The sequence below is a fragment of the Hyperolius riggenbachi genome, chromosome 5 (genome assembly GCF_040937935.1).
Source record: "Hyperolius riggenbachi isolate aHypRig1 chromosome 5, aHypRig1.pri, whole genome shotgun sequence".
Lineage (NCBI taxonomy): Eukaryota > Metazoa > Chordata > Amphibia > Anura > Hyperoliidae > Hyperolius > Hyperolius riggenbachi.
The window spans coordinates 305,584,021-305,611,014 of NC_090650.1; the positions used below are offsets into that span (position 1 = coordinate 305,584,021).

Consider the following 26,994-nt stretch of genomic DNA (forward strand, 5'->3'; position numbering starts at 1 on the left):
TTTTTTGTATGCAAACTCCCCCCTCCAAAAAAAAATAAGAAAAAGGAATACAAATCAAGCAGTCTAAACTACTACTAAACCATCAATTCCAATAATGCATAGAACTGACATTAAATAGCTGCTCCGGTCTTAACACAGGTATTATTTCACTTTAAAACTTTGCAATTCGGTATAGACCTAATTCCAAGCATCTGAAGTGTTTAGACAAATGTACATTGATTCACAAAGAAACTGATTGGCTAGCCTGAAAACCTTCTGGTTAAATTTAATAGGGCTGCACGGTGTCTGGTAAAATTTATTAAAAATTAGAATCCAATCAGAATCATTAACAGAGCCGTAATCAAAGTGAGAGAGTAGCAGTATGGATGGAGCCGTTATGATAAAGTACAATCAAACATGATCAACTTTTTACTTGAGGAAATTACAAAAGAAAGTGACTTTCTTTAGCTCAGGTTGACAAGAGCTAGAGGTGATTAATATGGGGCAAGACAGTATAATACAGACTTGCGTGAGATAATTGCATCACACTGCCCACTGAATGCCCCATGGTGGAGATATTATTTAACGGGGATAGCAGGACTACCAATGTCATTAAAAAAACAACCTCTATAAAAATTAAAAATAAAAGGACACATTTTATTCAGACAGTGGTAGCTGCCAGTCTGTACTCTTATGCTGGGTACACACTGAGATTTTCTGGTCGATTTACTGTCAGATCGATTATTTCCAACATGTCCGATTTGCTTTTCGACCGATTTCCGAGAATTTACCGATCGATTTCCGTGCACTTTAATAGGAAATCGATTGGAAAATGCTCGGAAAACGATAGGAAAGCAAATCGAACATGTTGGAAATAATCGATCTGACAGTAAATCGACCAGAAAATCTCATAGTGTGTACCCAGCATTAGATAACACAAGCTGTTACTTTAAAGCCCACAATAACACTTGGGTGTAGGATTCTGCAGGAACGATCTTGGCTAGTTCAACACAAAAGGACATATTCAGTCATCTCTCCCGTAATCAATAGTCTTTAACTCCTGAGCTATGCTTTGTGCCAGTTCCATAGTTCCAGCTGCTACTACACGGCATGACATGAGATCCAAAGGTCCACCTAAAGAAAACAAAGGCCAGGTCAGATCTGCTGCGGTACAGAAAGTAAGCATTTGATTAGAGAACAGTGGTGCTGAGGCAATTCATTCCCATCTAAATTTCAGAGACAAATCAAGAGGCATGTAGAGCAGTCTCAGTAACCTGAAAGCCTACAAAGCCATGAAACACTGGGGGATATTAAATCTCTTTCATAGAACATAACCATGTAGCTTAAAGTGAACCGGAGACAAGAAGCGTCCCAGGTTCCATACTTTCCTGGGGCTTCCTTAAGCTAAGACTGCTCATCCCTTGCCGTCTCCCGTCACTAGCAATTGTTCCAGAAAGCCTGGCCGAGTCTCGCTCTGCCGTGCATGCGCAGCCCTGCCAGGCACGCTCCCCCGCCACACTCCCGTCCCTGGGAGCAATCTACACCTGCGCAGTACTTCTGCATACCTTGGTTGTAACAAGTGGTCAATTGAACAGGTTGAACAAATGTACCTAATAAAGTGACCAATGAGTGTATATTTTCTTTGGGAGAGGTTATTAAAACAGTGAGCTGCCCAAACTGGATTAGTTGCTAATCTATAGAGAAATACTTTTCTAATGGTTTTAAGGTTGCTATTATAATAGTTATCCATATAGTGTTGTAATAGTGATCCATGTTATGTAAAATAACAGATGAATATATCTGTTTATATGTGTATAATAAATGGATTGGTATATCTGTCTCTACCATACCACCCTGTTTTTAAAGAGACACTGAAGCGAAAAAAAAAAAAAAAAAGGATATAATTGGTTGTGTACTATGAATAATTACTAGAAGATTAGCTGCAAAGAAAATATTCTCATATTTTTATTTTCAGGTATATAGTGTTTTTCTAACATTGCATCATTCTCTAATATGTGCAGATTACACAACACTAAGCATTCAAAATGATTCTTTCAGAGCAGTCTGTAAACTAATGACCTCTCCTCTGGCAGAGAAAAAGACATTTGTTTACTTACAGTTGAGATAATAAAAGTCAGATAACAGCCCTCTCCACGACTTTTGAAAGTCGTAGAGCTTGAGGGCCCTTTTCCACTAGCAATCGCTAGCGTTCACGCTGAACGCTAGCGATTGCTGAATCACAATTACCGGCGATTCCCCGACGTTCGCGGCCGCGATTTTGCTATGCTATGCACTGCATAGCAAAATCGCGGCAAATATCGCTCCGCCGCGCGTTCGCGTTCCCGGCAAAAACGAATCGCGGTAGTGGAAATGACCTACCGCGATTCCTATGTTAAAAAGCAAACCGTAGCGATTGTAAAATCGCTAGCGGCTTGCGTTTTTGCGATTGCGCTGGTGGAAAAGGGCCCTTATAGCTTTTTTGCATAGAGATAACAACTGGAGTTTCTTAACTCTTCCTGTACTGGAAACAATTAAGGCCCATACACGTCGGATTTCCGCGGACGAGTCCGCCCGGCGGATCGCTCAAACTCACCCTTATCAAGCGAACGACAGTCTGTACACACGCCCGATTTAGCGGGCGAACGACGGGACGTTCAAACGACCCGTCGTTCGCGGAAATCCGACGTGTGTATGGGCCTTTAGACTGATGTATCTGATCTTAATGTTTTATTTCTTAGCTATACTACACCAACAAATCATAATATCATAATTTTTTTTTCGCTTCAGTGTCTCTTTAAATGGTTTAGAATTATTACATTTTCTTATGATGACCTATATAGAGCTTGTTCATTACAATGTTTTCTGTTCCTATTTAAAGTCCCAAGGTCATTTCTATTCCTTTCCTATACTTAGCACTATATATGTAGCCGGAGAACTCCAGTGAAATCACAGTAAGAGCTATCAGTGTGGTATGCTGTATTTGTCAGTGGTTTAGGATGGCAAAGGTCTCACTAAAAGGAATGCCTTTGCAATAGAGGTTGGAGAGACAGAGGCCCGATGATGGCTTTGCCAATGACCTACTTATCACCCTGCTACAGTATCCTCTGTTCTTATATCTTGTTCTAGAAAGTAGGTTATTGCTTGTATTTTTTTTTTTTTTCATTTCTTTATAGGTGTGGATTAATTGGGCTGTTACCGACGTCTGGTGTAAATATCCATGTCGATAGCGCATTTAGAAGTCTATTTACTGAGAAAAACGATGTGTTCAATACTATTTTCCCTGATAGATATATAGATATAGAGGTGTGTGTTTTTTTTAATTTTGCAGTCATCACTAATTACAAGTCCTTACTATAGGAGAGTGGGAGAGGTAGGGGGTTAATTTTAATAGGTATTTTTGCATAAGTGTGTAATTTAATGTGTTCAGGGCGTATTTTTACTATTAGGCCACTAGATGTCCCTCCACTCCACTAGATCCCTGAAAACCAGTCTTATCACCCGAACGATACTCTGTACACACGCCGGATTTGACGTGCGAACGACAGAACGTTCAAACGACGGGTCGTTCGCAAAAATCCGACGTGTGTATGGGCCTTTAGATTTACCTGCCAGATAGATTAAAAAAAAAAATGTATCTATCTTACCATCTATCTGCCGAGCAATTAGACATTGTTATACTCAGCAGGAGATAAACAGAAGACAATGCACCAGAGATAATGACCATTCTCTACAGAAAATAATCTAATTATGCATTCTAACAGAAAATCTAACAGAAGAATCTAACAGCAAATTGTATGGTGTATTCCCAGCATTAGTATGCTAACAGGAAGTAATGTGTGTATGTTTTCACTTTCTGTTTGTCAATGACCACGGCATCTCATGGATTCCGGTGGTCATTGATCACAGGCACTTAGATCAGTGAATGGGAACTGTGCGTCCATTCACTGATCTGTGTACTAACAGGCAGCGATGTGAATGCGTGCAGGAGCAAGCGTAGCAGTGAGATACGTATATCTACGCCCCTGGAGCTAAGATGAAGCCTCCAGGGGTATTATATTTTATAATATACATACATACATATACATATACACATATACATATACATATATATATGTTACGGTCAGAACCCGAAGTCTGGCCACTTCGGGTTCTGGCCGGTCAAAACGCGAAGTGGCCGGCTGCTGCGGCCAATGTACAAAATGCTCCTCCATGTCGGACTTTGGCCGGCCAGAACGCGTTCTAACTACATGTGGCCGGCCAAGTCCCGAAGCTCACCTAAGTACTGCTGTGCCGCTGTCCCCCGCTCTGAGTTCAGTCCCGCTGTCCGCCGCTCCATGTCCCACTGTCCCCCGCTCCATGTCCCGCTGGCCCCTGTTCGAGGACCTTCTGTGAGGACCCAGGGCTGCCTATATGCTGCCGGTGTACCGACGTGATACCGGCTGCAGCTCATTTCACCGCCGCCTTCCTTCTCCAACTTCTCCCCACGTTGTCCCTGCTGCTGCCTTGGCGTAGTCCTCACACCTCTCCTCTCCTGCAGGGACCCGGGGCTGGCCTGTATGCTGCCGGCTGCAGCTGATACCACCTCTGCCCTCAGCTCTCCACGCTGAACTCTTGCACAGGGTAAAAGGAAAACAGAGAAAAGCACCTTGTATGTATTTAGCCTGTCTGATTTTCCCTCCTCTGTCACTAATCATAAGCCCCCAAACAAAGCACCCGCAACCATGCACAGCCCCCCCAGCAAAGCACCCGCAGCCATGCACAGCCCCCCAGCAAAGCACCCGCAGCCATGCACAGCCCCCCAGCAAAGCACCCGCAGCCATGCACAGCCCCCCAGCAAAGCACCCGCAGCCATGCACAGCCCCCCAGCAAAGCACCCCCAGCCATGCACAGCCCCCCAGCAAAGCACCCACAGCCATGCAAAGTGCACAGCAAAGCACCCACAGCCATGCACAGCCCCCCAGCAAAGCACCCGCAGCCATGCACAGCCCCCCAGCAAAGCACCCGCAGCCATGCACAGCCCCCCAGCAAAGCACCCACAGCCATGCACAGCCCCCCAGCAAAGCACCCACAGCCATGCAAAGTGCCCAGCAAAGCAAAGCACCCAGAAAAGCCCCCCAGCCATGCAAAGCACCCCCCAGCTATGCATCCCCCCTCATCTATGACTAATCACCACTGTAATTTGATTTGTCCCGTGTCACCTGACTGCCACAGCAGAGCAGCTAATTTAAAAGCACAGTATGTTAACAATATGTCTGCTCCAAAGAAAGCAGGATGTAGACGCACTGCAAATTTATTGCAGGATTTGTATCAGCTGTAACTAAGAAATGCTTTTCTTTAAAAAAAGGATTATTATGCTGTATCTGTAACTAAGAAATGCTTTTTTTTAAAAAAAGATTATTATGCTGTATCTTTCAGAGCAGAGAGGAAGTTCCGAGTGCCATTCATGGTGCTGGACTCGACCCAGGATGTTCTGGGATTTGTGCGTTTTGGACTTTGGCCGACTGCCTTTGGCCGTTTCTAGAACTGGCCGGCCAATCTCAGAAATTCCCGGCATTTTGGACTTTGGCCGACGTCAAATCGGCCAGTTCTAGAAACGGCCGGCCAATTCTAGAATTGGCCGATTTCTGGTTTTGGCCATAACATACACACACACACACACACACACACACACACACACACACACACACAGACTCTGTATTTTTCATTACGCGGTTAAATACATCTCAGTAAGCAGGTACAATACTCACCCTATATACTCGCATATAAGCCGAGGTACCCACTTTTCCTCTAGAAATTAGGAAAAAAAGGATTGACTCGCATATAAGCCACCTCCCCACTATAACTCCCTCCATAGTATTAACAGCCAGGTGTGCCTTTAATATGAAAAAAAATCCCCACTACTCAGTATATGTATATGTATATGTATATGTATATGTGTATGTGTATGTGTATGTGTATGTGTATGTGTATGTGTATGTGTATGTGTATGTGTATGTGTATGTGTATGTGTATGTGTATGTGTATGTGTATGTGTATGTGTATGTGTATGTGTATGTGTATGTGTATGTGTATGTGTATGTGTATGTGTATGTGTATGTGTATGTGTATGTGTATGTGTATGTGTATGTGTATGTGTATGTGTATGTGTATGTATATATATATATATATATATATATATATATATATATATATATATATATATATATATATATATATATATATATTATATATTTAGATGTGCCCCCTGTGTTAGGCATCTTCCCCATCGCCAGAAGTCTACTTCAGTAGGAAGAATAGGGGGTACAATTGGATCAACAGCAAGAGTTTAGACATGGAGCGTGTTTGATCAATTGAACTTAACAAGCCATTTGCACGAATGGTGAAACATTCTTAGGATTAATCATTCTCTGGTCTTTGCTTTCAAGCGACATGAGGTATCGTGATGTTGCTGACTGGTGAGCACTTACCAGTTGTATCTATTACAACTCCTCCAGCTTCCCTTATGATTACAGTTGCTGCTGCCAGGTCCCAGCAGTGCAGTCCAAACTGGTAGTAACCATCAGCAGACCCTGATGCGACATGGCATAGAGCCAGTGTGGCACTACCAATAACTCGTACGCTGGGGAAAACAGAGAATGAATCAGAATGTGAAGGTATGGAAAGGATCTTCAGCTACTGCATGCACATTTTCAACAGCAAAGTAGTATTCTGCAACTATGCTAATATGGAACTCAAAGTGACCTTAAACTGAGAAGGATATGGATTTTTCCTGTTAAGATAATACCAATTGCCTGACTCTCCTGCTGATCCTGTATCTCAAATAATTTTAGCCACAGCCCCTGAACAAGCATGCAGATCAGGTGCTCTGACTGAAGTCAGACTGGATTAGCTGCATCAATCACAACACAATTCTTCGCGCTAGCACGCTGCATGGAACAGCTTCCCACAGCTTGTACAATGCTGACAGTAAATGCGCGGTTCTGCTCCTGGTTTTTTGGGGGGTATGCAATGATTAAGTGGAAAAGGAGCGCTCCATAGTGCATTACTGTTAAAAAGGTTTTTATTTGCAAAGTAAAATTTATACTCACAAGATGACAGAAATAAAAGCGCTTTACAGCGGGCAACCTCCGCTCTGACTCCCCTTGGCGGTTTGTCCTTCCGCTTCTGTGGCCAGCAGTGAGTACTCTATCGGACTGATGCTCGTCTCGCTAGGGGGTGGGCGGGGTGCAGTCCTGGCGTGCATCCAGCGTCATAACGTGTTTCAGCGCTCTGCGCCTTCGTCAGATGATGCTGCAGGCATTGGCATGCCCCATATATTCCCAGCTGTCGCCTAGGATTAGCTGCATGCTTGTTTCAGGTGTGTGATTCAGCCACTGTTGCAGCAAACAGATCAGCAGGACTTCCAGGCAACTGGTATTGTTTAAAAAGGAAACATCCATAACCCTCTCAGTTTAGGTTCCCTTTAAGTTTTCCTTCTTACCACCATAGCAAATAGCAGGGGTGTTGCTATGATCCTAAAAGATCAGGGGCACTTTTGGGCACTCTAGCCGTAAATTGGGTGTGGCCATGCATCAAAATGTGGGTGTGGTCATGGGTGGAGCAAAATTTACATGAACTTAACCGCGGTCCAAGTAGGCCCACCCAGCAAAATGTTGGATAAAGCTCCCCTCTCTATTCATACAAAAGAGATAGAGATAAGAGTATGTATATGTATATGTATATATACACATACATATACACACACAGTGTCACTTGAACATTACTAGGCACACCTGGCTCCTGTGCTGGCAGGTCTGGCTTTCTGCTGATTGGTCTGACCTGCTGCCAGGTTGCCTGGCAGTACCCCCATAGCATTCCCTGACCTTCTGGTAGACCTCCTCCCATGCTCCCACAGGCCTTCCATTAAAGTGAACCTCCGGACTAAAAATCGACTCAGCAGCACTGAAAAGGCTTTGTGTTTCTTTAACAGTTTCACAGCATCAGAACTTTGTTTCTCTTATACAAGCCTCATTTTTAGCTGCACAGAAAAAAACTGCCCGGGCTTTTTTCCCCTGATGTTGTGCAAAGCATGATGGGATTTCTGATTTTGTTGTTCTCGTTCTGCTGTTTTGGTGCAATTTTTTTTTTTACATTTTGAACTTGACATTTTAAGCCCAGCGTGTGCAGCTGGGAGAGGTAATCAGGACACAGGATAGTTGGAACTGTGTCTCCTGCTCCTTGTCACCTCCTTTCAACCAAAAAGATGGCTGTCCCCATGACAAAGATGGCAGCTCCCATGAATCACAAACATTTGCCTGTTCTTTTAAAACAGGGTGGGTAAGAGATGATATTACCTATCTATTCTAATTAACATAACTAATGTAACTTGATGACAATATGTTTGTTTAGGCTGAAGTTCCCCTTTAAGGCACCAAAACTCCCAGCATGCCTCCATAGAACAACTACAGCTCCCTGCATGCCCCCATAAAGGCATCACAGCACCTAGCATTGCACCACAGCATGCCCACATAGAGGCACCACAGCACACCTCCATTTATGCACCACAGCTCCCAGCATGCCACCATTGAGGCAGCTGGTGACATGCTGGATGCTGTTGTGTTAGGAGCGTCCTTAGGGAGCAATGCCTAGTTGTGTGTGTCCTCACTGCTCCTGCCCCCCAGCAGAGTAAAACAGTGGGAGGAACTACTCATCTCCATTCGCTCACCAAGTCTGGAGACATCTTCTGTAGCTGGCCATTCTCCCCCTAGCATCTGAGAATCAGATGATAGTGTCTGATTCATTCTCATCTCTAGAGTGAGAAGCCCAGTAGAGAAGATGTCTGCAGACTCTGGAGACCAAGCAGCCGGAGGGGAGTACTGCCACCCACTGCCTGACTGTCTGGGGGACATCTGGGGCACCCCAGAATAGATCCAGTGCATGTGCCACTGATCTTTGGTGCTAGCAACGCCCCTGGCAAATAATTACCTTTCCATAAAGAGATATATACAGTATTGTTAGTGATGGGATAAGAACACTTTTTTTTGGTGTATAGTAGCGGCGAGAGCTGCTGTTAATGTATTGGTGGAGGGCAGAATAGTAGATCTAGGGGAGAAACTCTGTCACTACTGCTGTTTGTATTACAGAGAGTGCATACTGGAGGGTGTCGGGGAGACCGCATCAGTTGAAGTCAGTTATAGGTAACATGCCATACAAAGTTTGTCTGCACTCTTCATGTCAAATCACTATGTCCTTTCCCAGATACAGGGCTCTAAAGGTAAGCAGTACCACTACTGTGCAGAAACCATATCTTAACAAGAATGGCCTGCTACTCCCAAGTCAACGTTGCTAGCATGTTCCCATAATGTTGGGTGATTTTAAACTTAGATAGGGTGGGGACCCCGAGAGAAGGCTGCACGAGCCGTCCCTGCTAACATGCTCTGCAGCGTGGAACAGATTTCTCTCTCAATAAGAGAAGGGTAAGGTCCCCGGATAATGTGTAACGCATGGATTTGCTTCCATTGTTTGTATTGTGAGATGCATTAGTTCTTAATGCACCTGTTCCACTGCAATGAGCACACTTGTGCCTTTGAGAGGCTTTTTAGTCCTATGCAGTGAGTACCTATCAGGTGCATCTTGGTTAGATGCGCGACCATTTCATTTTCTCCCCATTGCATATCTTAACAAGAATGTGTTTCGGTGCCTTATATCACATCTGAGTAAACCGAATAAGAGCGTAAAGAATAACTCATTACTTTGAGATGAGGATTTCAGCGGAATGAAGCAAAATCTTCCCCTCATTCAATAAGCTATGTGTGAAAAGGGACATTTAAAGTTTACGGAACAGGACTTAAGGCCCATGTACGCAGTATATGGATATCACCGGACAGGGATGGGGACATGATCCCTCGGGCAACATTGCTGGGGTGAGACTTTACAGACCCGTAGGTGGTCTGCAGGCCAATGATGTGATCTGTTGCAATGCGGGGGACTGAATTCATGACAGGGCAGAGTCACAGACTTTACTGTTGCTGACAGCGGCAGAACGGAGGGGACCGGCCAAACACAGAGGGAAAGACAGGAGAGCAGGAAAGTCTGGCACTATAGTTTAATGATTGGCAAAGTGACACAAACAAATCCTCTTGATATAACATGCCAATCATTAAATTATAGTGCCAGACTTTCCTGCTCTCCTGTCTTTTGCAAATGCCCTAGTATCTCAATGTCGTGAGCACATAGTTTATTGGGTGTTGTTTTTGCCTGCCACCTGCAGCGTTTACCCGTGTGCCTGCCAGCTCTCCCACAATTATCTGTACCAAACACAGAGGGAGCTGATAGACTACGGGGGGCTCGAAGAAGCCCCAGCCAAGTATAAATCTGCTTATCCTCCCATCTCAGGTTTACTTTAAAGAACACCTAAAAAATGAGAGAAATAATGGAGGCTTATTATTTATTTCCTTTTAAACTATGCAAATTGCCTGGCTGTCCTGCTGATCTTCTGCTTGTAATACTTTAAGCCACAGACTGAACAAGCATGCATATCAGGTGCTCCTTACCCAAGTCTGACCCAATTAGGTGAGTACTTGTTTATCACTTCAGGTTTCCTTTAAGGGGAGTGACTGAGGTGGGGAAAAGGAGGGATAGGAAGGAATATCGCACAAGCCTGCCTCTTCCTGTCTGAAAATTTGACTTTAGCAATCAGTCACATTTAGGTAGCTTTATCTCCCGTCAAGAGTGTTTTATGTGTCATTTGCAGCTATTCCGGGCACAGTCACCCAGAGCCACTTGCATTCTCTAAAGCTGGCCATGCACTTACAGATCGCCACTGATCAGAATCAATTCAAAAAGGGGAATCAATTCCAAGCCACACCCATTGTATCGATTTTCAACAGATTACAGCAGGGAATCTATTGCAAGTAATTTGAACCATAGCGTTGCATTGTTCAATGCAGTGCAATGCTATGGGCCATAGTTCTGCTGCTGCTCCTGCCTCACCCCAATTGAACTAGATTTTCTGTCATGTCGATCAATACTTTTAAATTGATTTTTGGTCAAAACTTATCAAAAGTCGATTGATCTGACACTATGGAGGAATTGGTTCTCAACAGATTCAGAGTGACTGATCAAATCTGTTGAGAATTTAACAGGGAAATTGATCAGTATATGGGCACCTTAATTCTCCTATAATGTTGTTTTCCGTGTTGGCTTTCAAACAGGTTCTACTTGGTGACCGGCTGAACTGAGCATATGAGCTGATCTTAGAAAGGTGAAGAACAACAACTCCAGATCAATAACATGTTTTAACATGTGCCTAGGTCTTTGCAACCAGTGTGTCTTTGTGGTATGATCCAAAGAAATTACCTTGACCCACATCAAGACATCATCACTTTATGCGGAACAAATAATATGTCTGTAAAATATATATTCGATTAGGTTCATACCCATGAGCTTGGAACGCCAGAAATTTCTCCATGTTGCCGAGGAAGATCTTTAACGTAGCTGGATCTCGCTTAGGGCCAATTTCAGTTAAAATCAAGGCATTCCTGATACCTGTAATAGCAAGACATATACTTTACAGAGCCTCCTCATGTAGCAGTTCATAAAAATCAGTATAAGCACTTAAACTAAAAGAAAGCAAATTAAAGAATTACGGTAAATGTTTCAGTAAAGTACCTAAAATAATATACAGTAAATTCACTTGGCTGGTTTTATGCAGCAACAAAGTCAGCTACAGCACTGACCACATTTGAAGACACAGAGTGCCAATAGTGAAAAAGTTTACAACCTGTAATGGAAGGCTCATTGTCAATGCTGCCAGGATTGGTGGGTTGGTGGGAAGGTTAATAACTCGCCTGCAAATCATTAGATTTGTGAAGCTCTGCTCTCCTTGGCAAAATGGCTTTTTTTCTCTGAAGTGTTTTGAAGCTCTATGGGCACTTCATCCTGCGTTGTTCCAAGTTAATGGTGTCTGCCGAACTTGGGCAGGTGGTGGCAATGCAGGTGAAGGTGGCCACAGGGCTTCCAAGATACGTTGGCCATCCCAGGTGGAGGTGTGGAGTTTCTGATATTTACAGGCGAGCTGGTGAGTTGTTGACTCACACCTTAATCCTGGCAGCATTAACACAGAGCCTTACATTACAAGCATATGGTTTCACTCTTGGGTCCTCTTGAATGGGACAATGCTAGGAGCTAAAACCATGCAGCACATTAAATGGGGACACCAAACATCGCTGTCTATCCATCAGATTCCTAACTCCCTCTGGCATTCGTTGATACCATTTGTCATGAAGTGGTTGATGTGGTCTGCATTCTACAATAATGTTTAGGTAGGTGGTATGTGTCAAAATAAAACCTACATGATCTAACAGAAGAAGCAATTCATTAGACTAGGCCAACTTTTTCCTTTGTTCCAGGGTCCTACTTTGATGCTCACATGCCCATAAGTGATGTCGGCCATGAACAAAGGTCAGCATGGGCACTGTGACAGGTGTGCAGCTGCACATCATGCGGTGATGAACTTGATGACTTAACCAGGGCATTTGCTGCCCAATATATCCCAAGCCCTGACTGGTGCCTATCATAATGACATAATCAAGGTTAACCATTTCATCTGTCAGTGGTTGCAATGTTGTGGCGGATCAGTGTATGTCAGCCCCAGTTGATGATCTATGGTAATGCATGCTAATTAATTAATACTTTTCAAGCACTATTTTAAATGGGTTCTGTGGCTATTTATAAAAAACAAAAAACTGACACTTACCTGGGGCTTCTACCGCCCCCTGTAGCTGTCATGCGCCCGCGCCGTTCTCTACGATCTTCCGTTCCCCACGCCGCTCACGGTGCAATTATTCGTCTAACTAAACAAAAGCAGCTGTATGAAGTTTTCTCGTACTGCGCCTGCACAGTAAGCTCCCAGAGACGCGAGTGGCAGCTGGACACACGCGGCCGTGCAGGCGCATTCAACTAGTTAGAGGAATAATTGCACTGTGACCGGTGAAAGCCCCAGGTAAGTGTCTGTTTTTGCTTTTATAAATAGCCACAGAACTCCTTTAAGTGACACATCTAGCAGTAGATGTAAAGTCAGTCATACACTTTATTATGTTTTTAACAAAATTAGACACTAGATCTACTGTACATACAGAATAAAAATAATCTGTGAAAAACTAGGTCATCCCCATGTGAAGTGTGATTTGGCTTTTTAACACAGCAGGTATTTGCGATAATGTAGCTTTAAGTGAGCAACTGGTTACCCACAATGCACTGCTACTGATTATTATTATCATCATCATCTCTTTATGCCCCTGAAGCCAGCCTTCCATCCAAAACTGCTGGTGTATAACAAGCCTCTAGGTTTTAATGTTACAAACCCACATCAGCCCAACATGCAGACAGCCGGTTTCAGACTTTTAGTCTTCATGAGTCCATGGCAAGGATTGATATGGCTCTATGAGATAGGGCTTGGACCAGTACAACAGAGTACCCAAACAGCTCGAGGTGACCCCATATGAAATGGATAAATCTTTGGGTATTGATAAGAAATGCCAGTTATTTTATGTGATACCAGCCAGTGAGCAGGGCACAGCAAGGCTGAAATGGTAGCAGTGATGGCCATGTCCAGGAGAACTCATAGACAAGCATGTTATTTGTTTGATCAGCTGTTAGATTTGCATAGCTCTGATATGCTGTGATAAAATCCTGCTTTAGCACATGATCAAGACTAGCAAATCAGAGACTTACAGTACATATCCATCACCTGACCAAACTGATAACATGCTTCTCCATGAGTCCTCGTAGTCATGACCATCACTATACATGAGCAATGTTCTCATGGCTTTTTTACTGCAGAAATCTTAAATATCATCTAACACTGCAAGGTGGTAAATGATGAATAATCTTTAAAGTGTACCCGAGATTGGCTGTAGAGAGAGAAAAAAAAATATACATACCTGGGGCTTCCTCCAGCTCCCTTCCAGGCTGATTGCTCCCTCGCCATCCTCCTGCGGCATCTAGATCCTCCGCATTTTGCCCTGGAAAGGTCTCCAGTTGGGGCCAGTTGGCTCAGGGACAGTCCGCCGTGTGTCCGCACCTGTTGCGCTCCCATGGTCGGGAGCACTCTTGCGTGGGCGTAGAATTCTCCCAGTAACGGGTGTGTGCGCGGCCGGGCCACACATATGCAGTTCGCCCCAGACCGGAAAACTTTCCAGGGCGAATTGCGGAGGATCCAGACTGTGCAGGAGTGATCAACCAAGAGGGGGCTGGAGGAAGCAGCAACAACAACGTCGTCTCATAGCCCAAACACAACCCAGTTTAATCTCTAACTCAAGGCTGTAAAACTAAAAGAAAAATCTATATTAAACAATGGATGGTCTAGAAATAAACACTGACCTGTTCCTTTTGTTACATGAAGTCTTTGTTGATTGCAAAATGCCCCTTGTCCTTTTCTTCCAGTGTACAATTTTCCCTCTGTGCAATGGTATATGACTCCGAACTCCAGCTGCAAGACAGACACAGCATTGTTCTTGCCAGCAGTACAGTAACTCTGTTACATGAGGTAGTGAAAATAAACAATGACACCTGAACTGTATAATACAGATGCTGCTACAATCCAGATACTGAAAACTATGAAGGCTATGTGGACACCAGGAGGTCCTCACATCCTGATCTGAACTCCATGTGGATTCCCAAGTGCTTTATTTAGAAAAAAAAAGACAATCACAACCTTCCAGTTCTAAGGATTTTCTAGCTTTATAGAATAGAGCTTGTCATCTGTATGCTAGTGGTGCCTTTTTATATGCAGTTTTATATAAGAGAAGAGAATCGCTAAACAGAGACAAGCAATTCATTTGACATGTTCCCGACTTCATGCAAATTTTGTTTCAAATTTGCAGGCAACTCTGCCTATCCAAACCAGCAGCAGCAACCTCTGATGTACCAAATTCCAAGCCAGATTCAAACTGCAACAAACTTTGGATCAAAGTAATAAAAAAATAATCTCTACTAGTAAACAGAAAAGACACCTTTGTACCTTCGAATTGCAAGCATCTGAATGCCGGCCAAATAACAGAAAATTCATTAAGAATTCAGTGGTGCACTAAATAGCTGGATGGTATAGAAAATATAAAGGTAACATTCACAGTATAACCACAGCTTTCACTGCTGGGATTCTGCTAGTGATTTCCATAAGTAGTAACTTTACACTGCGGTGTTCCCAGCTGTCAATGTTATCACCTAATAAAAAAACTGCAGAAATGTACATTGTTCATTTTCAGATAACTTCACTAATGCTAGGTGCACAGGATGAGTTTTTTCGGTCGATTTTCAAATCAATCTTCGATTAGTTTTTCTGTTCGATTCCCTTATCTATCTCCATTCACTTCTATAAGAAATCGATCAGAAAAATTATCTAAAATAATATCGGACATGACGGAAATTATCGATCGAACCATCTATCTAACTAACACAAAATTGTATGGTGTGTACCTAGCATAAAAGGTAACTTGTTTGTTTACCTGAATGTAAACCAAACTAGTAAGTCTTCCATTTGCTTAACTGAGGAAAAGGAAAACAATTGGCCCCTTTCCACTAGCGCCGGCTGTCCATCCCAGAGACAGAGGCCGGTATTTGTGCACTGTGGTTACGCATTGGCATGCCGATTCCGACGCGTTGTCCAATTTTTTTTCGTGCACGTGAATTTGGATGCAGCCTATTGATTTCTGTAGGCAGCCAGAAAGCCCCCGTTAGGGGTGGTCAAAGAAGGCTGGGGGAGCATAGTAAGTCAGCTGGCTGAGAAGCTGATTATGCTCCCCCACACCGCTGAAGTATATCCCGTCGCCAGAACAGGCACGGGATACATTTGAAAAAGTTAGTTAATTTGTTTTCTGTGGGGTAAATTAAAAAAAAAAAATAAAAACCTGGTGATTTGCATACAATATGTGTCATGCAGAAAACATCTCTGCATGACAAAATCATTTGTGACGCTGGTCATTTAAAGCTACACCACCCACCTGGAAGAGAGGAGAACCGGAGACCAGTGGCAGCCTTAGGAGCAGTGAACATCTGGTCTTATCTATACAAATTATTTTAGGACCCATATGTAGAGTTCCACATTCCACAAATAATGGCTATTGCTAGGGATTGCTAGGGTGATGGTTCTGGGACCCAAACACTGTATAGATGCATCACTATGCTGTTGCCTAGCAATGTTTGTACAGCATTGGGGTCCACAAACTATGTGCCATAGTCACTACAGGTGCACAGGCAGATGATAACGGTACGCTACACGCCCAACTAGTGATGAAGTATGGCATGTATGGTATCATTTGAATTGTGACAAGTCAAATGATGTATTATGAGGTATTTTACATCAGTAGTAACAGCCCAAAACACCAAAATGGTCATTCAGCTATAATAATTCCTGAGCAAAGCCAGACTGAATGCTCAGTTGGGGATTTTTATCAGGGCTGATAACGAGCAGGCTGAGCAGTGAAGAATGTAACAGAGAGCAGGGTAGGTGTTTTCTCTCATGTTCCCACTGATATATATAGTAAAATACATGAGGGTGCCTCGTCTCTGGTTCACTTTAAGGGGTAAAAACCCAGGAATGAGAAATGGCTATTACTGACTGTTAGAGGAGAGCTGCTCGTTGGAAGTTTTTATAGTCGTTATTAAAGATGCATCACATCAAAGTTAAAATAAAATAACAAACAAACACAGAAACTTAGACAAAAAAAAAAAAAATAGTTAAAAAATCCTTAATCCATACCAGGATTCACCCGGTGTTGTGCAATAGTTGTAATGTTTTATCTAAAAATAATATTTAGTTTATAGAAGTGTCCTAGCAAAACACAAAGCAAGTTTGTCAGTTCCCGGAACTCATCTATTAACTATTCTCATCCACATAAACCTATTATCTTCACAATGGCCCAGTGTGTACAGCAGCCAAAGACCACAAACACAAAATGGGCAAAACTATTTTACCAATTCTCACAGTGCAATCGCTTAATCATACGGACAGATTAACAGAGGTTGTATGTCTATTCTCTCCTCCCCACTGCATATGGCAAATGGAGAATGTGTGATAAAAGAAAAGAAAACAGAATGTGTGATAAAAGAAAAGAAAACAGATCTAAATATATTTTCCCATAGCCCAGAATCATGGTTACATAACCACAGCTGAGCTCACAAGACTGCTAAGCAGGGAAGTCTCCAGGCCAAGCTCATGGATCCATCCTACCTTCCCCATTAACTGCTTTGCTTTTTAATCTTGACCCTATTCACAAGTCATTTTACTACAAACTCAGATGACATAGACTCAAGCGATTAGGAGCAGAAAGGCTGTTTTGACAAGAGGAAAATGTACACAACAGTACACCAGTGTACTAATCTGATGTGCCTCAAGGCTCATACACACATCAGACCATAGTCTTTTGAAAATGAAAGATCACAGATCTGTTTTACCCCCTTCCATGTAGTATGAGAGCCATACTCTACACAGTCTATTCTATGGAGCTGAACTCCCCATCAGAAAAAAAACTTTGCAAGATGCTGCACACACAGATGCTGTACAGACACAAAAGATCTGTAGCTGCAAAAGATCTGTTCCTGCCAAAAATCCAACCCTGCAAATTGCAATGATAGTCTATGAGAACTGCAGATCATTGTACACACATGATTTAACTGACATTCATCTGCAGATCAGATCCACCAGGTTGGATTTTCAGATCTGCAGATCTGTCAGTTAAATCATGTGTGTATGATGATCTGCAGATCTCATAGACTATCATTGCAATTTGCAGGGTTGGATTTTTGGCAGGAACAGATCTTTTGCAGCTACTGATCTTTTGTGTCTGTACAGCATCTGTGTGTGCAGCATCTTGCAAAGTTTTTTTTCTGATGGGGAGTTCAGCTCCATAGAATAGACTGTGTAGGTATGGCTCTCATACTACATGGAAGGGGGTAAAACTGGTCTGTGATCTTTCATTTTCCAAAGACCATGGTCTGATGTGTGTATGAGCCTTCACTCAGTACCTGCACAAGCAGGAATTCGGGTCTAGCAGGAGCACTGAGGGCACTCATACACCAACATGGGGATACTCTCTAGAGCTGCAAAGTGGAAATGACAATTCACACAAGTGATGAACAGTATAAAACAGGCACCCTTTCTACATGCTCTGCGACCTACAAACAGTAAAACGGGATCTTTAAAATCCGTTCAGATTTCAGTCTAGAGGAATAGCCTTTAGCAGTCATAAAAGGTCATGGTTGACAAACAATGTTCTAGGTATTCAAAATCCTATACAATAATTCTAGCTTCCTGCTTCACATGCCTATGAAATCCCCGCTGGGAGATTTGGGCGCAGGGTAAAGCCGATATACGGCTTACCCTGCTACTGCACAAGTCCGGGTGGCGCTAATTACTATTCCCCTTCCAGGTCGCCGTGGATAGTGGGGAAAGATGGACTTTGGCTTCCAGATATTGCTGGTGGCAGAGTTAGTGTGTTTTAGAAGTCATTTGAGCTCCATCTTGACAGCGCCCAAGTTACTCACTGAGCGCCGCTATAGCCGTAATTCCAATTACAGCCTATGGTGGCGCCAGGTATGACAAAATCTCCTGCTCTGTTTTAACAGTGCTCGCCTGCTTCCCCTTCCCACTCTATAAGCCTGTGCCAGCCAGTCAGCCACATATCTAGGCTTTTCCCATTTGACTAGTGCTAATATTCCTCCTGCACTAAGTCACATGATTGCCAGTTGTGATGCTTGCGTGCATCCCAACTCATAGAAAAATATGTGATCAGTTTGATTTGCAGTAATAGATTCCTGATTTGGTATAAAATTGTGACCAGCTAATGAGAGCCTTACAAATCTATCACCTGCTAGCTTCTCCATGAGTTCTGATATATATACCAGAACTATAACACAAAGCCTCAAGGTGGTGAAACTATAGAAAAATGACTCAATGGCCGATCTCTTAAAGTGAAAAGCATGAAGTGTAGTGTGGTAGCATGTAGCACGGTGGCGTAGTGGATAGCACTCTCGCATTGCCGCGCTGGGTCCCCGGTTCGAAATCCCAGCCAGAGCACTATCAGTTTGTATGTTCTATTGTCTGTGTGGGTTTCCTACAGCCACTCCGGTTTCCTCCCACAGCCCAACAACATACAGATAAGTTAACTAGCTTCCCCCTAAATTGGACCTAGACTACAATACATACACTACACGATACATACATGACTATGGTAGGGATTAGATTGTGAGTCCCTCTGAGGGACAGGTAAGTGACAGGACAATATTGTACGTACAGCGCTGCAGAAGATGTTGGCACTATATAAATAATTATTATTATTAAGCAACACATACTGCTCTGGTGCTGGTAATAAAAGCACACAGAGGCACAGAGCACACAGAGGAGTACATTTTAGGATGGTGAAGGTTTTTGACTTTACAATAGAATCTGAATTACTCTGCAATTCCCAGTGGATTGCTGCAAATATCTGGCGTTACAATGCAGATGTAGTAAGAGCTTGTGCTCATAACCAGGCATAAAGTTTTCCCTCCCATCCTTCAGTACAACACCGCCAGGTGCTGGGTGGTGCCGCTAATAGGAAAATATTGGTAATTTAAAAATGACCAATATTTTCCTGTGCACTACTCGGCACCTATTCTCTTGAACCCTTCACAATAAGTGCCTACCCCACCCCGTCCCCATTGGTACCCATTTCCCAACCCATTGCCTGACCCCCAAGTGCCTGAAAAGAACACTCTAACCTAATGCCTAGGTGCCCATACACTCGTCAGATTAGCAGAAGATAGAGAAGAAATGCATCTGATGATCTATCTGATGCGTTTTTAGAACATTTTTTACCAGGATAGAATTCCAATAGATTTCAGTTTGAAATCTGTTGAAATTCGATCTGATGGCATTTTTTTGCCATCAGATTTCCATTAAGGCCAATGCAAACTGATAAGCAATCTCATCAGATCGACCTAAATTTTCCACCCTGCAAGTTCGATGGAAATCCATCGAAATCGATCGAAATCGGCCATCGATCGGTCGATTGGCCAACTGATTTGCGATCGATCGCGATCGATCGGTCGGCCAGAAAATCGGCTGAGTGTATGGGCTGCTTTACCCCTGTAGGTGCCTTACCTTAACCCCCTATCCAGCTAAGTGCCTACAACTAGCCTGGGAATCCAGTGCCTGAATGATCGATAATTGTAGCGATTTTATACAGCTAATAGCCAATTACTGAGAAGACACAGGAGTCTATTGGATGCCTGCTGATCGCGGCACCCAATCGACCTCATCTGCCATCCTCCACTAATCATTGGCCATGTTGCCTTGCATGTCGTAAGTAAAACTTAACATAAGGTGAGAAATTCTCAACTGTGTTATTGGCAGGCAGCAACAATACTACAAAGAGATCTCTGCACATCACAGCGATGGAGAATTCAGGACACAAACTTTGATCTTTTGTAAATAGAGAAAAGTTTTCATTGAAAATCCTGTGATATCCTATACAGTAATTTTATCTCCACGTTATTATAATTATACGCGTGTGTGTAGGTGTGTGTATGTGACAATGATAGTGTTCCCTTAAAGCTATATAGTAGAGAACATACTCTTACCCTTCCCCCATGAGATACCATTAGGAATCTCAGGTTACCAACTTACAGAACACGTTTTATACCTCTCGATTGACAGCAAATCCAATGCTGACTGCCACCAGTGGAAACCTACAAAAACAGACATTATCTCAGCTGTAAGTCTTGGCATACAAATGACAAAACAGGAAACGGCATAATATCAGATTATTCAGTTTAAAATATAAAGAGACAAAAGGCACGATATGGGGAAAAAAAAAAAAAAAAAAAAGAAGGGGAGCATTCTTCGTACAAACTAGTCAGACTGTAAAGCTTCATACAGATGCTAGACCCGGCCAAGAGCCTTTAATTCAGATTGCAAATTGCAAAAGAAATGGACATACAAGATTGCAAAAATTTGCAAACGTATCTCACATGCCCAATGTTCCACTCCTCAGACGTTGACGTGGCCAGCAGGGACATCAACAAGGGTACATGGTAGGTCTGGAGCCCCGGCAAGCTCCGGGTGATTAAGACCATGCTTTTTGACACACCAGTGTGTCTTTATCAAGTCAGGATACCAGCACTGGAGAAGAATGGTCCTTATAGTAGGGCTAGCCTAGTCATGTGATTTCTGGCAAAGTTGTAATTTGCATATGACCCCAGGAAGATCCGAGTAGGGAACATTGAGTCATACCCAACAGGAACAATGTAAAAGGTGTAATTTCTCTATCAAAAAGCAGAGAAGCATTTAAAATAACCACATACAAAACTACAAACAATCTTTGCAGTGTACAGATCAGCATACCACAAATAGGAAGTGTGAGATAATACTCATCACTCTAATCACTCATTCATTGAAAAAGAAATTGAGCACTCATCTGCAGTAATTGGTTAGTCTGATGCTAGGTACACTACACACCATACAATTTTCTGTTAGATTTACCTTCCAGATCGATTTTTTCCAACATGTCCGATCTGAATTTCGATACATTTTTCAATTTTCCGATCTTTTTTAATAGTTTCTTTTTTTAATTGATTTTCATAGAACAGAACAAAAATCGATGGGAAAAAAAACGGGAAAAAAAAAATGATCAGAAAATCGAAAAATCAATCAAAATTCAGATCGAACATGTTGGAAATAATCAATCTGGCAGGTGAATCTAACAGAAAATTGTATGGTGTGTACCTAGCGTAACAGAGCTTTACAACACAATAGGTGGTGAATCCTCTGCCTGCAAGGGCTTTAATGGGAACCTCCGTATACAGGAAAAAAAAAAAAAACACCTGGGCTCTACCAAAATGGGATATAGTCCCTGTATTATTGCCTATTAGCAATACAAGATATTACAGCAATGAATGGTACGCTGTTTTGTATGGATTCTTTGTATGATCTCACAGCCAGAACGGTCACCCTACAGATAGAGTCCCATTCGTTTCGGGTGACAGTATTAATGCAGGTTTACACACCTTAAAATATGACTGACCTCTGCCCACATACATGAAACCAGTGATCTCTGCTCACAGACATGGATGGCGGGTCTTATACTTCCTCTCCCCTCTAGGTTAGCCCTCTTTTGCCCCTACACCTTTGTTTCTACCTCTTAACATTTTTTTAAGAGCAATACCACCCAGCACAGGCTGTGATACCTCGATTATCTGCACAGCTATGACACACTACAAACTAAATTCAAATAGAATTTGAAGATGAATGCAGATCTCATAGACTATCATTGTAATTTGCAGGAATGGATTTTTGGCAGGAACAGATCTTATGCAGATACTGATCTTTTGTGTCTGTACAGCATCTGGGTGTGCAGCATCTTGCAAAGATTTTTTTCTGATGTGGAGTCCAGCTCCATAGAAAAGACTGTGTAGAGTATGGCTCTCATACTACATGAAGGGTGGAAAGATTGGTCTGTGATCTTTCATTTTCCAAAGACTATAGTCTAATGTGTGTATGAGCCTTTAGAGGACAACTGTGGTGAGAGGGATATGGAAGCTTCCATATTTTATTACCTTTTAAACAATTCCAGATGCCTGGCAGCCCTGCTGATCTATTTGGCTGCAGTAGTGCCTGAATCATACCAGAAACAAGCATGCCGCTAAGATTGTCAGATTTGACAATGTCAGAAACACCCGATATGCTGCATGCTTGTTCCGGGTCTATGGCTAAAAGTATTAGAGGCAGAGGATCAGCAGGATAGCAAGGCAACTGGTATGGTTTACATGGAAATAAATATATGTCATATACCTCTGGTTACATTTGTCCTTTAAATAAAGAATTTTACTTGTACAGCCCAGTGTCACCTCCTCCCCATTCCTCTTTCCCTTGTAAACTGTATTATTAGAGCACCCCTGAGCATTCCTACAGTCCTTAATGGGCAGGGCCATGACTGGTTGCTGGGACTGGGAAAATAAATAGAAGTCTAGTCTCAACTACTAATCACAGCCACTAGACATCTATGATATATTTTTACCTTATGACACATGGCAACTAAACATAATTACTAGAAAACATTTCTCAAGTCAAATGGCTGAAAAACCATTGATTTAAAATACCTGTGTACAAAATTGCAGGTTCCATCAATAGGGTCAATGATCCATGTTGGACTGTTCGTTAGGACGCATTTGGAACCTGCTGAGGTAGATTCTTCACCAATAAACCTGGATATTAAAAGAAAGACTGACATTAAAACACACAAGACAGCAGATTACAGCATCTTCTCAACTGATTTATAAACTAAAAAAGTCAGTTAAAAAGTATAAAAAAATAAAAAAAAAAACACCCAGGAAAGACATTGCATCACTAAATGTACAAACAGCCACAGTATTAAAACCACTGGCAGGTGTGAAGTGAATAACAATGTCACTCCACTGGCATCTGTCAATGGCTGGGATAGAATAGGCATGTGAAGGAAGCCGGAAAATGGAGAACGAGGAGGGATATGACCGACTGACAAGTGCCAAACTGTGAAGGTTAGATGACTGGGTCAGAACACCTCCAGGAGCGGCAGGTTTCTGGTATGCAGTGTTCAGTATCTACAAAAGTGGTCCAGTGAAAGACAACTGGTAAACTACTGTAGGTGCCCTATAGCTTGTTGATGCATATAGGATAGATGACTAACCTATATGAGCTTATTCCAGAGGAATAACTACTGTATTGTACTACAAACTGCAGACAAATGTAATGCTGCCCATAACAGAAAGATGTCAGTACAAATCGTGCATTGCAGTATGCTGTGTATGGGGCCCTTGCAGACCCTGGCACGCTGCAAAAAGTGCCTGCATTAGGCCATCGGGCATCCTAACTGAAACCTAGATGAATTGAAGAAGAAGTTGGCCTTGTCTGATGAATCCCATTTGCTTTGGTCTCCGAATTCTCAAAATCTCCATCTGACTTAAAGGGAACCTTAACTGAACGGGGGGTAAAGAGTTTCACTTACCTGGAGCTATTACCAGCCCCCTGCAGCAGTCCTGTGCCCTCGGCGCCACTCTGGAATCCTCTGGTCCCCCGCTGTCACTTAGTTTCATTTTTGACGACTCACCAGTCGCCGGCCGCCATGCGTATTATTGGACGCATTCAACAATGCAATTAGCGCTATTGCAGACCGCAACGTGTACAAAAATACGCGTTGCCGCATTCCGCACGCGTAGATATGCGGCAACGCGTATTTTTGTAAGCGTTGCGGTCCGCAATAGCGCTAATTGCATTGGTGAATGCGTCCAATAATACGCATGGCGGCCGGCGACTGGTGAGTCGTCAAAAATGAAACTAAGTGACAGCGGGGGACCAGAGGATTCCAGAGTGGCGCCGAGGGCACAGGACTGCTGCAGGGGGCTGGTAATAGCCCCAGGTAAGTGAAACTCTTCAGTTAAAGAGAACCCGAGGTGTGTTTAAAGAATGTTATCTGCATATAGAGGCTGGATCTGCCTATACAGCCCAGCCTCTGTTGCTATCCCAGACCCCACTAAGGTCCCCCTGCACTCTGCAATCCCTCATAAATCACAGCCGTGCTGTGAGGCTGTATTTACATCTGTAGTGTCAATCTCAGCTGCTCCCCCGCCTCCTGCATAGCTCCGGTCCCTGCCCCCGTCCCTTCCCTCCAATCAGCAGGGAGGGAAGGGATGCAGGCGGGGACCGGAGTTCTGCAGGAGGCGGGGAGAGCAGCAGACTGACACTATAGAGATAAACACAGCCAGCTCTGACAAGCTGTTTGTCAGCAGCGTGGCTGTGATTTATGAGGGATTGCAGAGTGCAGGGGGACCTTAAGGGGGTTTGGGATAGCAACAGAGGCTGGGCTGTGTAGGCAGATCCAGCAGCTGTATGCAGATAATATTCTTCAAACCCACCTCGGGTTCTCTTTAAGGTTCCCTTTAAACCTGGTAAAAAAACATTCAATTTCCATGTAGTATGGGATTAATTTACACAATCTGTTCATAGTATGAAAAATTTGTCGTCCCCCCAACCATGCTACATGGAGGTGGTAAGATTTTTCAATCAAAATTGGATGCGTTTACCAGGCTTAATTATCTGTGGGATGGTTTGAAAATCAAGTCTGATCCATGAAGGCCTAACCGCACATCTTACAGGACTTAAAGGATCTGCTGCTATCAACTTTGTGATAATAATAAGACAGGACACCTTCAGAGGTCTTGTGGGTTCCATCATGCAATGGGTCAGGTCTGTTTGCATGGTGCAATATTGGGCAGGGGGTTTATATGTTTTGGCTGCTTGATGGCTGCATTTAAAACAAGTACAGTACAAGACGTTAAAAAAAACGACTTGTACATGTGGCCAACTGCATAATATCAGCCCAAAAGTTGTGCACAGGGCTGGATTTACCATAAAGCACTGTAGGCACGTGCCTACAGGCGCCTGATGATGGAAAGGCAGCTCACTCCCTATGCGGAATCCTGATGAGAGTGTAAATGAGAGGTTACTTATACTTACCCTGCTCTCTGCATTCCACTGATGAGCTCTCTCTTCAGTCAGGGGCACCTCTAGTTACTTAATACTGAGGTTCCTCTAGCTACCTGATACTTGGGGGCCCCTCTAGATACTTAATATGGAGGGTAATTCTGGCTACCTAATGCTAAGGGGCACCTGTATCTACCTATGACAGGCAAGGGAAGTAAGGGAGGAGTGACAGCTGGGAAGCCAGCACACTTGCTGTGAAGTTCGGCAGGGGGTTTGTAGGTTCATGGAGGACAAAGTCTAAGGTGACATCTGTGCCTACAGGCTCCTGTGAGGTAAATGCGGGCCTGGTTGCGCAATTTAAAATGCTGGTTGGATCGGGCAAACTGCCTGTTATCAGTCGCTCATCTGGTTGTTTGGACGATAGTTGGGCAGAATAGTTGCACGTGTGTATGAGCCTTTATATGTACCTAACTGAAAAAAGAATCAAAACAACTCTTGTTCTAAAGAAACAGGCAGCTATACTGCTGATAGTATTGTATTCTATATGTGGAGAGGTAAATGAGGCATAATGCTCTTCCCTCAAGGGAAATCAGATTCTTTAGCAACCATTGCAGCCTCTACCTCCACACTAAGTAAGTAAACAGCCCTTGGATGTATATATGGCACATACACTGTGTTTAAAGGGAACCTAAACTGAGAGGGATATGGATGTTTCCTTTTGAAAAATACCAGTTGCCTGGCAGTCCTGCTGATCTCTTTGGCTGCAGTGGTGGCTGAATCACACACCTGAAACAAGCATGCAGCTAATCCAGTCTGACTTCAGTCAGAGCACCTGATCTGCATGCTTGTTCAGGGGATGTGGCTAAAAGTATTAGAGACACAGGATCAGCAGGAGAGTCGGGCAACTGGCATTTTAAAAGGAAAAATTCATATCCTTCTCAGTTTAGTTTCCAATAGATTTCATACAGAGCAAAATACATGTAATGAAACAGTGTGAATTTAAATGCTCGCGACCTGAATGATTTGGCATTCACTGAATAAGCTGGATTAGTAACAGCTGCATATGCTTTCTCCACATTCAGCGCTGATAGGCACAGTCACAATTTCTGTGGCATATTTTACATGAACAAATCATGTATTGTACAGGTTAATGTTTACTTAGATTCCTCCTGGGATTACTTGGGAACACAAGTAACACTCCCTCTGTCAGCCCGCTATGTCACCACAAAGGCCACCAGAGAGTGTGACAGACTGGGTGACTCATACCTACGCTGCATGACTCATCAGGTAAACCAGGACAGACTATGCCCAGTGCTCATTTTCATATAAAGCAATGGCTCTGGTTGTAATATAGGTTGTTTTTATAAATCAGTCCTCCTCTATTCCACTTAGTTCATGAGGAGGAACAACTATGATATAACTCATATGCCCTCAAAATCTTTCTGCTTCAAACTCTTCACATCATGTATGGAATACAACAAACCATATACATATATTATTTTATCAAAATGGCAGTTTTTCTCTATCTGCTGAAATCCATT

At 43.1% G+C, this 26,994-nt stretch overlaps 1 protein-coding gene across 1 annotated transcript in view; it reads right to left on the minus strand.

Annotated features, from left to right (window-relative positions):
• Positions 1-753: 753 nt before the first annotated feature.
• Positions 754-26,994, minus strand: part of IMPA2 (inositol monophosphatase 2) — a 43,200-nt gene continuing 16,959 nt past the window's right edge. The window contains exons 3-8 of the mRNA XM_068237144.1: positions 23,095-23,199; positions 20,640-20,685; positions 14,341-14,449; positions 11,397-11,505; positions 6,447-6,598; positions 754-1,113 (exon numbers count right to left, since the gene is read on the minus strand). Of these exons, the coding sequence (XP_068093245.1) occupies positions 1,004-1,113; positions 6,447-6,598; positions 11,397-11,505; positions 14,341-14,449; positions 20,640-20,685; positions 23,095-23,199 (631 nt within the window). The 3' untranslated portion in view covers positions 754-1,003. The remainder of the gene's footprint in view (positions 1,114-6,446; positions 6,599-11,396; positions 11,506-14,340; positions 14,450-20,639; positions 20,686-23,094; positions 23,200-26,994) is intronic.